Genomic DNA, 17,996 nt, shown 5'->3' on the forward strand with positions numbered 1-17,996 from the left:
TTGTGTAGTATTTCAAAAATACTTTATTAACATGTTTGTCTCATCCAGATTTTCAACACATCCCACTCCTGTTTACAAAGCATCATCACAATCAACATTTTCTCTTGGAATATGGGGTTTGACATTTAAGACGGAGGCCCACTACACTGATCTGTGTAGATCTGAATGCAGTGGATAAACAGAAGCTCATCACAGCTGTAGCTTGTGATGGTGGAATGGTCTATTTAATACACCATATATAAACACAGGGTGTTTACGGGTCTTTCTATGCAAAACTGGATAGAGACCATGTATTACAGCTCTTTACTTTTGCCTTGAAAGAAATCCTAACTGCAGAGTTCAGTATTTATTTATTTTTAATTCTGTTAGGAAGTAGATTACATTTCTCTAGAAACTATTCTAACCAATGACGAACTTGGCTCTGGTTACATTGCAGGTCATTAAGAGCACATGACACATTAGTGTAAAAGTATTTTTGAATTAAGGGGTCAGTTTAGAGCCAAAAGACACTATTTCCAAAACACATGCCCTCTGTTGATACTTCTCGATCTTTAACGGCCACTAAAGAGAAACTATGGCATGGCATTTTGACTCAATCACATTTTAAGGAATGTCCCCGTAGTGTCAAATAAAGGGCTGTCACATGCAAACAGGACGACTAGTCTTTGTGAGGCAGAGACAGGAGATGGTGTATTGATGAAGACTGTTTGAGCTGCTAGTCTAGTTGGCAGTTGTGTATTGTATTAAAAAACCTGTAGACATATTAGACCTATATTATTTAATCCATATGGCTGTTATACAGTGTGCATTCATCCTCAGGAAAATCCAGTACACAGCCACGAGTGATACTGATCTGAAACCGAGTTCAGACAGGAGGCAGGACTCGCTGGGGAAAATGTTGGCGACGTCTATCAGAGCCGCAACTACAAGTATTGTGTCCACAACAATAGGCCACTGTCTCCAGTGCCAGTTCAAGCCATCGCCACGGAGGAGGGACAGACCAAGGTGCAGTCCAAAACCCTCTACATACAAATAGTCAGTGCTGATTCAGTCTATATAGGTCTCAGTGAATAAACGCAGAGTGAACAGGCTCTAAATTTAGTCTTTTGTGTCGAGAGAAAGTGGTGGAAAACAGAGCTCTGCTGACACAGCACTTGGTGAAATGGAGCTTTCGGGATGTAAAACGAATAGTGGTATAACTATATAACAGAAGAAGGATCAGGGCTGGAACTGGTAGGTGCAAGTTAAAGAGAAGCCAAGAAAGCAGCAAATTTGAGTCTATCCGCAACTCATAGCTTTGAGAGGAGGAGTCACTGGGCATGTAGACTGAGAGACCCTCCTCTGTAAACAATCAGAGCTCAGAGGCAGATGCATGACACATTTGTAAAGTATATGCACATATAAATACAAACATACATTCATACATATAGAGGAAAGAGTGCTCCTTTGCACAAACAGGTTGGTGTGCTGGTGGAGAAAAACACAAGAGGAAACAAGCAATAACTGAGTGAGAAACGGAGGAAAGAGTTTTTAAAAAAAGGTTGATTTGTTTTGCTTTAAACAGGTGTGTCAGTCTTTCATATTTGCCTGTGACGTATCTGCATCTGTGAAGTAAGTATAGTCCATGGAAGCCATTGATTTTAGGTTTCTCTAAGTTTGCTCTGAGTGTCGGGGCAGTCCGTCCTCACAGTAGCGCGCAGGCGCCCCTCTTCTTACGCTTGCGGACCTGCAGTGCTGCTCTGGTGGCCATCTCGAACACATCACGCACGCCGTCCTTGGTCTTGGCTGAGCACTCCAAGTAGCCAAAGGCACTGATGCGGTTGGCCATGTCCCTGCCCTCTTCAGACTTAACTGGCTCCTGGAGGTTTCGTGGACAGACAATTGGTTAAAATGTCAATGTGTATGGACTAATGATCCACGGCCCACAGCTATATATAGGGTCCATGTAGGTTAATTCTCTTAAATGTAAATATTTTTATTACTGGTGAACTACACTCACTGCATTCAGCAATGTAGGAGGAAATGTGAGGGAAAATAAAAAACTTAAAGCAAAAACAAAAAACAAGGCAAACACTAAATGCCACTGCTGAGAAACGGTGTATGTATGTATCAGTGGTATCCAATTCTTTTAGGTCATGGGCCTCATGCAGCCTAATCTGATTCCAAGGGGATCAGACTGGTAATATAATAGCATAATAACCCATAAATAATGTTGTTTTACAAAACATTTTATGGAAATGTCTTAAGAAAAGAAGTGTATTTTAGCACAGTGTTGTCATCTACAGTTTAGTTCTGGATCTCACTGTTGGGTTATGTCGCAACTCTGATTAAAACAGTGAGACTCCTAGTGGACAAGTTAGTATTAGCAGTAACTATTATGTAATTTTCGTACTTTGATCCAGACCAAAGTGGACCTCTGGCAGGGCGATTTTGGCCCCCAGGCCGTATGTTTGGCACCCCTATGGTATGTAATAGTCACAAAACTAGCACCTCAAAAGTGGTACACTGTGTGTGCTTAAGTCAGAAGACAATCAAGTCAGATAAGTACCATAACCGCGTATTAAGAATGAGAGTAATGCTTATGTTTATGTGGGACAGTGCATCCCTGTTTTTATTTTGGAAGTTGCAATGACACGTTTTTTGGTTGCTGAACGTGTCATGTTTTATACATTTATTTTGGGTGGGGGCCAGCTGTACAACAAGCCACTTATAGTGCTTATTTGTGTTTGCGGCAGTTGTAGTGACATTCAGAGTTTTGGTTGGCATAAGTATGTCTTCAGGCCATGGGATGAATTTGAAATAGTTTTTGCTGCTGCCATACTCGACGTTTTGCTTTAGATAAATGTTTATCTTAAACTAACCTACTTCACAGTAAAGTTCCCATCCTATTATGTTTACATACTCTATGCTCCACTGAGAATGATGAGTGAGTGGGTTCAGGTCTCTAAATTGGAGAGAATTATTTTAATGGGGTGGATGATTTACGAGTACCTCCCCATTCAAATTACATCAGAACCAATCCATGCCATAAAACAACGAGGTAGATAAGTTCTATGAGTTCTACGTCAGCAGTAACACACACCTGTTTCATCTTGGTCAGCTCCCTGCGTGTGTGTTCGTCATTCCTAAGGTCCTTCTTGTTTCCCACGAGGATGATCGGGACATTGGGACAAAAGTGTTTCACTTCAGGTGTCCATTTCTCTGGAATGTTCTCTGGAAGAATTTAAGGAATTCCAATTTAAAAAAAGCCACTGCACAGTACAACCCAGACGTTTTCCCTACAAGGACAGTTGAGAGAGAGTTTCCCTTGTGACTATCCAGACCAACATCAAAAGGTCAGTGACCCCTGGACTGAGCATGTGAGCCAAAGCCAGCAGTTTTCTCTGGAAAGACATGCCACTTTGAGCTGGAGTAGGAACAACATCTCTGTCAGTGCCCACATCAAAACACTGGGAGAAAGCTAAAGTGTTATCAAACAACACATACATGAACTTGATATTTAAGAGCTAGGTCATATTCTACCAATTAGTTTGGTCATTTTGTTTACTGTTAAAAAAAGGTGGAAACAACTAAATCATATTGATGTCGACATTGTTCAAATAGTTTTAAAACCTTTAACTGTATCTAATTCATGGCTTGTCATACAAGTATCCAGCAGTGTAGTTGGCAAATAGTCATAAATGTTGCGTGTAGTCTCACCTAAACTGTCAGGGCTGTCTATGGAGAAGCACATGAGAATAACATCTGTGTCAGGGTAGGAGAGAGGCCTCAGTCTGTCATAGTCTTCCTGACCGGCTGTATCCCACAAGGCTAACTCCACCTAAAAAACAGAAAACCAAGCATGTTATGCAAGTTGCAGTAATGATAAACTGGGGGTAGTACGAGGGGGAGAAATAGAAAAACAAAACATGGACAACAAGCAAAATCGAGATTTAGAACAATTATTCTTCCACTGGCAAGAAACTACCCCCACGGATGGAGGCAGTTCCCACAGGATTTGGACTGTTAATCAAACTGTTTCCAGTCCCAGCATGTCTGACCTGCTCTAGATGAAACAAACCCAGGACAATGATTTCCTCAGAAAGTGCTGCAGCACTTGTTTGGTACACAGCAGCCTAGAAGTGTCATGTTATGCAAAAATCACGGCTTTCTTTAGAACCTAGCCATAGATTTAAGCTTGACCCATTTTATTCTCCTACATCCTGCTAGTTTATTTTACTGTGCTCTGACAGACCAATACAATCACTGCTGGAGGACTTTACCTCACTCTTAACGACTGGATACAATCCTTTATTAAGAGTCCACCAGGCAGCAGTTCCAGCATCTTGGCAGTTCATCGGGACTTTTCTGATATCGCACTAAGCTCACGACTTGCCAAGTGTCACTTTTTGGCTCACAAACTACTAATGTTGGCAAGACTGGCTAAATATGGAACCTTTTGACTTATAATATACCACAAGCAGGGCATTTTCTGAAGTACATGAGCTATAGCACATCTTCTGTTCACACCGTGTCCATAACCTGCTGCTGTGGATTCTTTTACCACCAGGTGTCTCTTAAGAGTCAGCCTCTTGAGACTCCTTTTATTTTATTGTTTTTACCTTATCTTAGTATATTAAAAGCCATATGTTCAACACAGACACCGAAATATTTCAGTGCATTAAATTATAGCGTTTTAAATCTGTGTGCCACAGCTGAGGCCTGGAGCCAGCTTTATTAGTAGCTGTGCAGATCCTCAGCCACCTGATCCCAGACTGCGCAGCACAGGAAGCAGGAACAGGAAATGGGACATTAGTCATGATGTATGAGGATGGGGGCTCCAGCCATGCACAGGAAGGTGGCACTGATCCATTTCCTGTTGTTGACTCAAGGTTTGCTGCTGTATAACAATGAAATGGCCCAAGGATTTACTCAGAATACACACTTAAAGCCATCAATCTTCATGGCACGTGGTTCCCACACACATAAAACTACCTGTTTTGATGAATATATTTTTTTTTTATTATTATCAGCGATGAAAGATATACTCCGATCACCGATAGCACCACAGCTATATAAACATACTTAATTAGAAGATTGACTGATTCATTTAAAACCCTATTGAAGCAAAAGTAATTGAGAGTAAAACATAACAATGGTGCAGCTTTTTCACAGTGTGTGCAGTTAGTCAGGTTCTCTAGTTTAGTCCATTTCTTCAGTCTAAGGCTCAAGCCAAGGGGAACGAACTTTTGAAAAGATTGTCCAACGTTTTTGGTTGTTTATTTTGTCATGAATGTTAACTAGCTGAGGTTACTAGATATGGTTAAATTAAATTAAATTACAGATGGTCTGATGGCGGATCCACAAATCAGCTGATCCTTCACTATAAGTCTGCAGTGTAGTGAAAAAATAACTGAATACCCAAATTGTCATTTTACACTTATAAAGAATGGATAACTTCATGAGTAAGAACATGAAAATGACTGTACTTAATTAAAACGCACCACTGGGCTTTTCATCACTGTTAATTAACCAGTCATCCAAACAAAACAAACCTGTTTGCCGTCAACTTCAATGTCAGCGATGTAGTTCTCAAACACGGTAGGAACGTAGACCTCTGGGAACTGGTCCTTACTGAAGACAATGAGCAGACAGGTCTTTCCACATGCACCATCCCCGACTATCACTAACTTCTTCCTGATAGCAGCCATCTGTGAACGGAACACACATTCGTCAGTCTGCGAGTTTGGGTTCGACGCGCTCGATAAAGCGAGGAGAATCCAGTCATTTCAAACAGTGGCGGCAGGTGAAGTAATGAAACCATAAACAGAAGGACTGGGACTGAGGGCGAAAAAGGATGATGAAGTCTGTTTTGGAGCCACGCCCTCTTCCCTTTCCCGGACTGTGTCATGTGTGTGAGGTGAGAAAAAAAAAAAAAAAGAGTCCAACTGAGGGTTAAGCGCTGCTCTAGAAAAGAACTGGGAGGGAAGGGACCAGGCAGAGAGCTACACTGCAGCATTAGTGCTCCACACACTGCTGAACATGTCTGACCTCTACCGTGCAATCACATTAATAATGATCTTTAATGTGTCACTCCTACATGCCTGTGGCCAAGTGAATTACAGCTCATACTGGTTTTGTCTGACACCTCTAGATTGCACACATTTCTCTCCACGTCCCCGCTTGTTTCCCTTGAAAGGTGTGTATATGTGAGTGAAATATGGCCAGAGAGAGAGAGAGAGAGAGAGAGAGAGAGAAAGAGAGAGAGAGAGAGAGAGAGAGAGAGAGAGAGAGCACAAACACACACAGATCAATAGCCATCTCCCACAGGCTGACAATAATGGAGAGAAGGCAGCAGGAGATGAGACAACACACTGGCTGCCTGCCATGCAACATCAGCTTCCACAGATCTCACACTACCTGGACTAAGACAAAGATCACAACCTCCGCTGTCACACACACAGTGTTCAAATCATAACCGCTTAAAGGACACACAGACAAAATGAAATAAAAGACACCGCAGTTATTTAAAGCAGATGAACCGAGAAATATTACTTTAGCAGAACTCAGCTTTTATGAGCATCTTTCAACTCATGGTTTTGGTTTTACAATCTACAACATTTGTGATTTGACTCGGTTATTTGCACAATTTTCAACAAACAGTCTGAAAAGCTGAGGGTTATTCAACCTGCTCAGCAGCAAACAGCAGATGAAGTTAGCTTATGAACACAGTGGAGGATTTTGCAAGAGAGACTAAAATAGCAGTGTTGTATACATAAACATAAAATCCTTCTTAAAATTGTAGCGTTGCAATTGTTTTTCTGCTCCCAAACAGCTAAACAAATAATTGACTTCAGGTTTAAGGGGGAAACACTAATAATGGTATTTCTTATTGAATAACAAGCAGAAAGTATTCAGAGACTCATCGGTACACATCAACCAGCCTCTCACATATATTAGTGTCAGTCATTCAATGGTGATGTTGTGCTTTGGGATGGTAAACACAATTTGCTGCATTTGCATGTGTAAACAGTTGTTTCCCCAGAAATGGGCCGATGTGTGGGCTGCGAGAACCCTGCGGATACAAAACATTCATAGAAACTAAATAAAGCAAATTAAACAAGGAGCAAGGTGTTTTTTCCAGATTATTCTGGAGTTTTGGAAGGAGAACACATATTTTCTCTGGCTTAGTAAAGACGACCTCTAAAGAAACCGTCGGTCTTCAGGCCTCAGTCATTCACCTTCACTGCGACAGCATTTACACACAGAATAAAAAGGAAATTGTTCCAGTTGCTTTTTCTTCCGCACGTTAAATCAGGCCAGTGTGTTGTCAGTTTTCTCTGGAGAGAGCCACCTGTTTTCTGTGATAGCAGGCTGCTGCTACTCCATACATCAAACTGTCACTGCCGGAGGGAAGATGCACACAAACACACAAAGGAACACACACGCGCACAAGCGTCACTACAGTAGTGGCTACAGAAAGCTTCGGAAAATCGGGCTAGTCCCGCAGATTTGCCATGATAAAATACTGCAGCTTATTGATGACAGTGGCTCTCGTAGCAGGCTCCCTGTTCAGAGTGGCAGCACATGGAGCTGAGTGAGGATAATGGCCCCTTTACTTTGCATTAATGTGTCCGTGTGCACACTGCGCCAAGACAAGGACGTCCACCAAGGACTTGTTCCCTAAAAACATCATTAGACATTTTCTGCGCCTCTTGAAATGTGGTGTGCGACAGTTCACTAGAACGCTGGTACAATAACCGCAACACGCACTGAATATTTTTACAATTATTTCCAACGTCAACATTGAGCATGAGTTATATGTTATTTAACTTTTAACCATTCTAACTCTACGCTACAGGAGTTTTGTTAAAACCCAAAAATGCCGAAAAAAGTTTTAAGACACAGAGAAGACGAGTTTAGTCACCTTGAAAAATAATGTTCTGTAACCAGAGAGGGAAATTCCAACAAAAACTTGAGGTGGTAAATCAAATCAGGACATTACTAACATCTTGTCCTACTCACAGTGAAAGACTCCCAGAAAAGACAAAAGACTTATGCAAAGCAGCATAAGGTTCAAGCTAGAAACTCCGTATCATCTTACAACAAACCATTTGTTAGATGAAGGGCAGCAGGCACTGATGGATTTTCCCGTGTCACTGTCGTCCTACTTTACCTTCCTTTAAAGTGACTTTCTAGTAAGAAATAAATAGTAAAAAAAGGTGAAGGAGAGAGGAAGGAGGAAATGTTGCTGGACTTAACCAGTTTTGTAATTATTTTTAAGTTTCTCCACTTGGTTTAGTTAAAACTAGTTTTATTTGCACAAGAAGCAGTCTAATATAAACAGACCTCCTCTTCCTTCAGCCACCAGACTGCCCAGGATTCAGATGGAGGCTTTTTATATTTTTCTAGATAAACACTGTGTGACGACAGTGAAGAGCAGACTCGCAGACTCTTAATACTACATGGGACATTTTTACATGCGAGGCTTTTGAGTGAATATTTCAAGATATTGGAAACGCGAGGGTAATCATATCATATTGATCTCATGTAAAGTGAATGAACTGATAGATTTGCCAATTGGTTTTAATTTATGACAATGTATATTATGTCAATAATTAATATTTAAATGCGGTTTGAACCTTATCCTGTAATAAGTCCTCCATCAACACGTGGAAATGAACCAGTAAAAAATAAAAAAAAAAGAAGTTAGCTAACCATGTATAAATCACTCAGAACAACCACTGAGAAGATGGGCCACCGATTGTTACATTAAAAAATAATTCTGAGCGGCATCCAAAGCAGGGAGCACCTTCACACACACAACTAACGACCTCAAAGAGGTTACAACGGGAGACATATCGCACGTGTCTTGGGAAGAACGACAATGTTTGCTGCTGTGTGGAGCAGCAAAGGACAAAGTCCTCATTTCCAGCACATGCAGCACAGATGCTTCTTTCTCCCACATCTCTCGTCTCTGGCGGACTGACTCACACATGCAGTCGGTGACACATTAGCCAGCCGTGTTTATTAGAGGTAGCAGGGTGTAAAAGCAACAGAAAACGTCTCTGTGAGCTCTATGAGGGATAGCATGATAAAAACGTGCTCCTCGTCTTGAATTATCAATCAACCTTTAATCGCATAGAAGAGCAAACACGAGGCATTTACACCAACCATAAAACTCCAACAATAAATGACCAGCGGGTTTGTACCAGTCTAACACCAGCTAAAAAAAAGATTGCACTGCCAACGCAGGAGGTTCAAGTTAACAAGTTCTAATCTAATAATTTGTTGCCCACACAATGACTGTACACTGGCTCATTATATTGTAATGGCATTAATCATGTTGATAAACAAAACTGCTCCAATCAAGAATATTGCTCATTAATATAAAAGCTGCTTTGGTTTAAAAAAAATGTTTCAGTAGACATTTACAATATTGCTAATTACGAAACTCAGTATTTGATTGTTTCCTGGAGAGACGTCCAACCTTCTTGCCACTAACGACAAGATTCTCAGGCAACAGAACAGGCCAGATAATACCATCAGAAACCACTTTTTGTCGCTGCATTCAGTCCGACATAAGCCCTGCACGGAACAAAATACAGCTCCTCACTGATCAATCCGTTCTGGGAACACAGCGGGGGAGCGAGCATAAAGAGTTCAACCTGGCTCAAATCCTAGAATTTGCTGCACAATATGTAATCGTCCAGGAGGTGGCTGTTTTGATCGATTACATACATGGAAGCGCCCGATACCACAACAGATTACTTGGGGTGTAGAAGTGAAGACACAGCCAACATTCCCACCAGATCTGGCAGCAAACGTCCTCTCCTTTGTAACATAAACTACGTTTCTGTTGATCAAATAAAAGGCTGCAGAAAATCGTCACTACTCTCTGACGAGTTAATTAATAATAATTATTAACTGAATAAATGATACTTTCCTCATGCTGGAACCTGTTGGAGGCTTTAAGACTTGTAACCAGGTCAAACAGCCAGGTCGACAAAATACAAGCACTCAACACAATACAAGCCTGAAAATATTCAGACAAACCTTAATGTGTCATTTCAGTCAGAAATGTTTACATTCAGTGTGATGCACTCGCACAGGAGAAACTTCCTTCCTTCCTTCTTTACTGTTTAAGGACAATGTTTTCATACACTGGTTAAGAAAATGAGTGTTTCTAAACCAGCAAATCAGACCACACACACTCCTCCCTGTTTTCTATACAACAATAACAATACAAGCAGTTCTTCTTGGATATAATTAATTGAAAGCTAAATGTATGCAGGTCATGTACAAACAAAGAGTTGTTTACAAACTTATTATGTGCGCGTTAGCTGCTCCGATATCGACACACTGATTGGTGAAGGCAGCAAAGTGCATTCCATGTGACGATTAATAACGGGTCACTGGGCACTTGCACACAATCCAGTCCGACTGTGTAAAAAATGTGGGAGGACATAAACCATGAGGAATCTCTCACCAACTTTCAAAAGCCCTCACCCTTTTCTTCTGAACACACCACAACCGTCTTTCTCCTACTAGTAATACTCAGGACAGAACAGGAAGCGCACACATCAAGTCTGACGGTTTCTTCATAATTCTTTGATTTAAACTTAAGCATTTATAATATAGCATTGCACTGAGTCTTTAACGTTTGAGACCGACATCAAGCAAAGATACGACGTGAAGTTTCAATTTCAATTATGTTCAGGGTGGAGCATCTCACAAACAGGTTATTTTGCTTTTACTTCAGCTATACTTACACCGGCTCCACCTGTTCAAATGCTGCCAGTGGTTGGACACTGTGTCTATACTTTGTTCATGCTGGAAAGGAGAGGCTGTCTGAATCATAAAAACATTCCAGCCAGAACCAGTGTCCACACATTACCAAGTTTATTTCCATTTATATAGCACCTTAAAAGCAAAGAGCATTTGCACCAAAAGTGCTTCACATTCAACATGTCATATAAAACATGTAAAACACATATCAGCATCAATGTATCAACAAATGAAAAGCTATTAACATCTAGGGTGACCAGGCACTAAAGGTATATAGTCAAAATGAGGCGTCCTTAAAGCAAAAACGGAAAGACAATTCAAGTTTTTCATTTGTTAGGATCATTACTACTTTTATATATGGAAAACTACGATCACAGTTTGTCAATAACTTAAGGTCCTGTTAGAAAGTTTCTTGTTTTGGTCAGTTACCAGGAAACATACAGGCAATGTTTGACAAATGTTTGCTTAAAAGGACATTAATTAGAACTTAATTAAGCTCTACCTGACTAGCAACCTAAATGTGTCTCAGATATTTGTTATGTAAGAGTTTGTTTCCAATTAAGGATAGCTAAGTTAAAAAATATATATATAAATTGCACTTGAGTATTTTCCACACAGTTTTTGTCAAAACCTAGTGCCTACATTACCCACAATCCAACTAGTCCACAACCATAGTTGAGCTGGAAATTTCCTGGTAGCTCGTGTGGCCTTGAGCTGCTCTCTTTAAGCACAGATAAGGAGTGGCCTATGGAAGTCCAGGACGCTCACTGCTTCCATTTTAATTCTCTGTCTTCAACACTCATGTGCCACCACTTGCTGCATGAGATAGTGAACTGTCCCTCCTGAAGTCAAGGCTTAATACAACTTTGATCACATACGAAGGAGCGCTCCTCAAGGCCAGTAAACAGACTTTGTGTAAAACCTGTAGAGTTCCCCTTTAAGAGAAACCATTTACAGATGTGCAGGCTGCACTTAATAGAGAGCAGTTCAGATGATTAATGTACGACGACTGCTTTATTAATTTTAATGTAGACTCTACTTAAGGCTAAGTGAACACTGCACAGTTTTATACAGTAAAGAACAACAAATAAAATATATAACTAAAAGACATACAAGATAAAACTGGAGTTGTGGCACAAAAATCTGATTCAGATTTAGTGAGAAAACAAAGCCAAGTTGGAATTTATTTTTCGTTGTTGTCCTGACACATCATGGATTAGACAAATAATTAAAGGCTGAATCAATCTGGAGATCAGAAGTGTCTGCACAAGATCCAGGCCAGGGAAGCGGCAAAAGTCAGAGAACCTAGCAGCAGAAGCCCAAAATAGGACAGAGCCATTGAGACTCCTCCAGCCCAATTTATCACAGTGAAAACAGCCCAGCTCAGAGCAGAGGACGAAAGAGAGAAATATCACACAGAATTATCCTTCCATCCACCGCTGAGCCTTCTGGTTGCAGCACAAACAGACACAGAAGTCCAACAGACGGAGGAGTGGTGGTCAAAACTAGAACACGCAGCAGCAGCAGAGCCAGCCACTGTAGAAACTTAAAAATATTAAAGGGTAATGAGCAAGTCTTTGATTAATATTCCAAGAGTGTGAAATAAATAAATGGAAGAATTAGTCATGGGGTGACTTGGGAACAGAGCTAATCAAAACGTGGCCTGAAATGAGGAACAATTTTTTTTTTTCTTCCTAAGTCTCTGGCACAGGCTGCTGTTAACTTAAAAATTATGAAGTGTTCATATGCACAGACACACTCTGTCTCAGCTGGACACGGCGAAGCAGCTGACTTGACTGCACCCTGTTCTCTACCCCGTTCGCTCCCTCTCTTCCGCCCATCCTCCTCCGGGCTCCTGTTCTCACTCCGTCCTCATCTCATCCCTTCCCCTTGCGTTTCCTGTGTTGCAGTGTGATGTCACCATCAGGGAGCTAATGTTGCATATCCTCGGGGTGCTGCATCCCATCCTTTTCCGATTCCCCCGCACACAGCACAAGTGAAAGCTGAAAATAAAAGCTGACATACACGCACGCAACCTCGATGGAGTCACCGCGTCCAACGCTAACGCCGTTCCCCCATCTGTTCAAGCCGTTCAGTGGAGCCAAGAAACAGTTTTAAATCAGAAGCCTTTGGAAATGTTTATCAAATCATGTAATGTTTGCATTTGCCAGTAGCATATGGCTTTAATAACTACCAAAGTTGTTGAATGACATTTAGTTACCTGAAACTAAAGAAAGAGACACATTTACACGGTTCAGTTAAAAGGCTGTGGATTTGGTTTTGGTAAGATGCTGCACGGACTAATCTGTGCATTATAATATCAACACATAAAAGGGTTGCAATTCAATAAATGCACTCCAGATTCCAAACACAATCATTTGTTAATACTGTGCATAGACAATGTAAAAATTAAGATGAACGATTAAGAAGCTGTTAAGAGTGTATACTCTGCTTTATTTTTGCTTCTTCGATCTTTCTTCTTCACTTCAAAGCTTAATTCAAGGTTGATTATTGAATATATCTGATCCAGTCCATTGGCTTCACAATGCAATTGCAAATATGCACACGCGGTAAAGAACATGACGTGACTTGTATATGCGGGATCTTCTACCTCTTTGGGCAAATATAGCTCTTGTTTTGTTTTCTGGTTCCAGCATAACTCGCTGTAACTTCCTGGTGAGAGAGTCCGGGCCACCCAAAAATGTTTGTACGTTAAAAACAAAAGCATGGTTCGCTTAAAGCAGACACCTCTTTTCGTGTAACCAAGGAGAGGATTCAAAATAGTAAGTCAGGTTCGGACTAAACCAAACAAGATAAAAGGCGTAAAAGGTTACTTTAAACAACCAGGACACACATTAGCCAAACCTTAAGTGTAACAAATACAGAATGAATCAATTAAGTACAGACTATAATCTGCCACTGATGGCGTTTGTTACTATAACCACCAACAGCAGCACATAAACAGCTCCTTCTGATATCTTTTCTGTTTATCTTTTCTAATGAAAATAATGAGAAGAGACAAATACTCAGAAAAGAAAATAGGTTGCTCCAGAGCTTAACAAATCTGCATTTTTTTACCATCCAGGAGCAGGATCCACATGAGAAGTGTCTATCAGAGTATCTTTTAGGGGTGCCGTAGCAAATGTAACTTAAACAGAAATGTTTAAATGATCCCTTTAAGACTTCCTGAAGCTGTAAGACCCAAGATCCAAACAGGAAACTCTCCCTCAGATTAGTTTTTTCCACGAGGATTTACTCCTCTGCAGCTGCCTGTGTATGTGACCCACCCCGCAGCACACAGACAGTATTTTCCCCTCCGTCACCAAGAAACAGTTAAGAGGCTAAACTCTGAATTTTCCTGTGTTAAACGTGTGAAACAAGCTACAGTTTTTCAGAAGCAGACTGGCCTGCGTGGAAATCACTTCTGATGGAAAGCTGCCCACACTAATCTGAGACAGGATACAGTGGACCATTGTGTTTGAACACCTTGGCCGATAAGCACTTATAGCTTAACAATGAACAAACTCGTGGATCTCCATGGAACTATGACCAGAGCGGACGGGAAAGAAACATCTGATCAATCATTCTTCTGTCCGCAACGTACTTTCTAAAGCTTTGGTGTCGGTTAAGAGGTTACAATCAGTAAAAGGTAGAATTTCACTGTAAGTCAGTCACATGACAAGTGAAATGGCTTCTGGCTATAAAAGCATGCATGCAACTTTTAATCCGTAACAGCCTTTCATAAAGGCTTTCACGTTGACCTACTGAGCTATTCATCCGTCTGCATGACCTCAATACTGCAAGAAGAAAAAAAAGCTCACATTCTGAAGATTGATGATACGAGACATCGTGTCTTCATGGCTTGTCGTAGGAATTCAGCATATTCTGTGGTCCGAATCAGCCACTTGGATCCTGATGTATCTCATCTTCAGTTAAGTTAATAGATGTTTAATACAACTTTTTATGAGCTTGTTCGTACAATAAGTCTGTTCTTTGCGAGTACCTTAACTACTGTATAAAACACGAAGAACACCGCGATGTTTTAATACTGTACATGTATTAAACAAGTCAGGAGACCAGCCGATAGTTTACTCATCCATAAACTTTCAGTGGGGGAAAGTTGGTCTGGAGTCAGAATGGCCAGGCCAATATCTGCTGAGCCAATCAAATTGTTTGGCGAGACTTTATGCGGTGTCAGACTGAAAAGTAACACCTACGGCGTCAAACGCATCATCCGACCACTGCCAAGTTGATTTAGTTTACAGCAAAATGGCTGCCGTCCATATTCCTCTTTTTCCCCACTTGAAAGAACAGTGAGCGGAGTTTAAGTCGTGCACTGAGAAGCATACCTGACATAATGTCATCATTTAATAAAACAAAAGATTTATGAAAAGAATCTCAATTAATCACTGGTCCCCTGAGCCCTAGCTTCAACCTCCTCGGACATCTGCATGTTTTTGTTTTGATTAAATAATCCTACATTATTCAGAGGTGATTCAGCAAGACGTATATTTAATTTAGGCCATCTTGTTTGTGCATAACTCACAGTTTTATAATGGATTTCTGGTATGAAGTTCAGTAGCAATAAAGCTAAAACATTTATTTGCCTCAATTAAGTGCGCCGTTGCTTCATTGTGTATTTAAGTTGACTCATCCATGCAAAGGAAAAACAGTTAATAATTTAACATTTCATAATTTGTTCTCTTATTTTTTTTTTTTTTTGCACGCATTCCCATGTGCAGAAGCCCTTTCCTTTCTGCATATTAATGTTTGCCTCACCATCTGTAGTGTCTGCAAGCAATACTATACACGGATACCGATACTTCTACGACTTCCACCCAACAGGTAAAAATGGTAGCAATGTCCCGATCGGTATCAGGGCTGATCCGGGCACTTGTAAATGATTGGCTGGAGTCCTGCCATAAACCAAAACCACGCCCCCTTGGAGCAAAAACATTTTCTCCTTCTGTTTTAGCGGCGGGTGGCTAGCATCAAAGCTGCTAATAATCAAATGAAAAGATTAGCTAAAATCCTGTGACGCGCATCAACACGTCTGTTGTGTGTATTTTACTGTGGAAAGTGCAGTCGGTCAGACTGAAATTTGTAAATTATGCGCAATACGGTATTAAGGGTCTTTTAAAAATAAAAAATATGCTATTTACACTGAGGCAAGGGCTACATTTAAAAAAGTTTTCTACAAACAGCGTCATGGTGAAAACTATTAGAGAGGGTTTATGGTGTAAGATGACCAGCCCATTTCTGGACTGTCTGTTTGAGCTCAACTCTGACGAATATCTAGAAGAATACAAGTAACATAAGAAAAGTCTTTACAGAACTGCAGGAGAGGACTTTTTTTTTTAATAAAGATCAGATTGAAACTCTGATTGGTTGATACCGATCAGTGTCGTACGTGTATCGAAACTTAGAGTCGCACTGTAAGATCCCTAACATCAAATCTACTTCTTTCTGATGTCACTGACGGTCATCAGGGCTCCCACTGTACTCCCCTCCTGTACACTGGCTCTGATTTAAATACAAACAGTGGGGTGATCGTCCCTTGTGCCGTCGCTGCTCCCCGACTGTGGAACAAACTGTCCCTCGACATCCGCACCACTGCTCATCTCGTTATTATTTAAATCAAATCTGGAGACCTGCTTTTTTTAAGATTGGCGTTCAATTATGACTCAGTCAGTCTCTTTTTTTTTTTTAGGTGAACTTATTTTTTTCTGTTTTATGTACTTCTGGAAGTATCAGGGTAAAGCTGGGGGAACACTTCCACTTCTGTCCACTACCTGCTGGGTCAGCAGTCAGCTGCTCAGCTACAATGACATCATACTTTCACAAACATATTTTCGCGCACACAAAGACACGCCAGGAATGTGTAAGAATAAAATACGAACAATGTTTGAGTGCGCTCCGATCCTGAACTCTTTTGCTGCCTTGCAACACCCTGCGCATACAGTACGTGCATGTGTGAGACAGCTGAGAAAATGGGAGTAGTCCAGTTGAAGCATTGTTTTCGCAGCTTTGACTCTGGCTGACAATAAACACAACCAGAGCTGTTCAGTTATGGAGAACATGCCAAGACAAGGGGGGACGAGTGTGATGTGTGATGCGAGGGTCTGGCTACAGAAGCCGAGCAGCACCAACCAGGGTGTGGTGACTCCGAGAAAGGAATTTCCTCAGCGCAGACACAATGTTTAAACTGTTATTTAAAAACAGGCAGAGAGGACAGACTGTTTCCTGTCTCCGCAGAACCAATTAAATATAAAAAAAAAACACACCCGGTTCCCGAAAAGTGACGTGATTTTTTTTTTTTTTAAGGTTTTCCTTTACAAAAATTCCCGTCTTAAGGAAAAAGAAAAAAAAAACACACGATACTTGTCGACTAGAGATTACTGGTCAAACAGGTTCCCAAAGACAGAAGTTTTTCACAGCGACTAAAAAGAAACACGGAGACTTTCGTTTTATTCGCTTCACAGCCGAATCCCACATAATTAAATTACGCAGTAAAAAATATATTATGGGGCTAGTTTCAGGGCTGTGGTTGAGAGGAATTAACACCGATATGACTCCGGCCCCTTCGACCAGGATATACCGGTAGCTAGAGAAAACAAACAGGCGTTTCCCCCAGTTTACAGCCCATTTCTTTACCATTTTTTGCCGACCAAACCTCGAAACTGTGCTAGAAAAACTTCGGGAGCAGTAACAGGTTTCCACACGGCGAGACGCTGCCGCCTCCTCGGCTCATTAACGTTCAACCATTAACCAACTAGTCTCCTGTCAAAACTCGCGTTACAGTGTCCACAGACCCCTCGACGCTTCACTTTAGAGAAAAGTGATAAAAAAAAAAAAAAAGAAACACGGACGCCCTCACCTCTGTCAGAAGAGTGTGCTTTCGAAAACAGAAGAGATCCGTGTATCCCTCTTTACTTTCCGCCCTTTCCTTGAAGCAGCTGTAATCAGAGTGAACGAGAAGCACTCCAATACTCACAAGACCCTCCCAGTGTGGCGCGTTCAAAGGTCGCTCGTAAAACTCAACCTTTTCGTTTTCACAATATTATCAAAGCTTCTTTGGTATCGAGCTCAGCAAAAATAAAACCGAAAGTTTATTAATCTGCCGACTGTGGCCTCGAACCATTGTCTTTTAATCTTTTGGCTCTGGATTTGATGGGAAGAGATACCGAGTTATCAAACCCAGAGCTAATAACCGAGTAAAAAACAGCCTG

The 17,996-nt window shown here is 41.0% G+C and overlaps 1 protein-coding gene across 1 annotated transcript; it reads right to left on the reverse strand.

The window, feature by feature from the left end:
* Positions 1 to 5: 5 nt before the first annotated feature.
* Positions 6 to 17,793, reverse strand: LOC125011903 (rho-related GTP-binding protein RhoA-D). The gene is made up of 5 exons (XM_047591415.1): positions 17,645 to 17,793; positions 5,535 to 5,690; positions 3,700 to 3,820; positions 3,083 to 3,213; positions 6 to 1,858 (listed from the first exon to the last, which is right to left on the reverse strand). The coding sequence occupies exons 2-5, from the start codon at positions 5,688 to 5,690 to the stop codon at positions 1,685 to 1,687; spliced, it is 582 nt and encodes a 193-aa protein (XP_047447371.1). The 5' UTR covers positions 17,645 to 17,793; the 3' UTR covers positions 6 to 1,684.
* Positions 17,794 to 17,996: the final 203 nt, after the last annotated feature.

This window comes from Mugil cephalus, chromosome 1, assembly GCF_022458985.1.
Source record: "Mugil cephalus isolate CIBA_MC_2020 chromosome 1, CIBA_Mcephalus_1.1, whole genome shotgun sequence".
Taxonomy (NCBI): domain Eukaryota; kingdom Metazoa; phylum Chordata; class Actinopteri; order Mugiliformes; family Mugilidae; genus Mugil; species Mugil cephalus.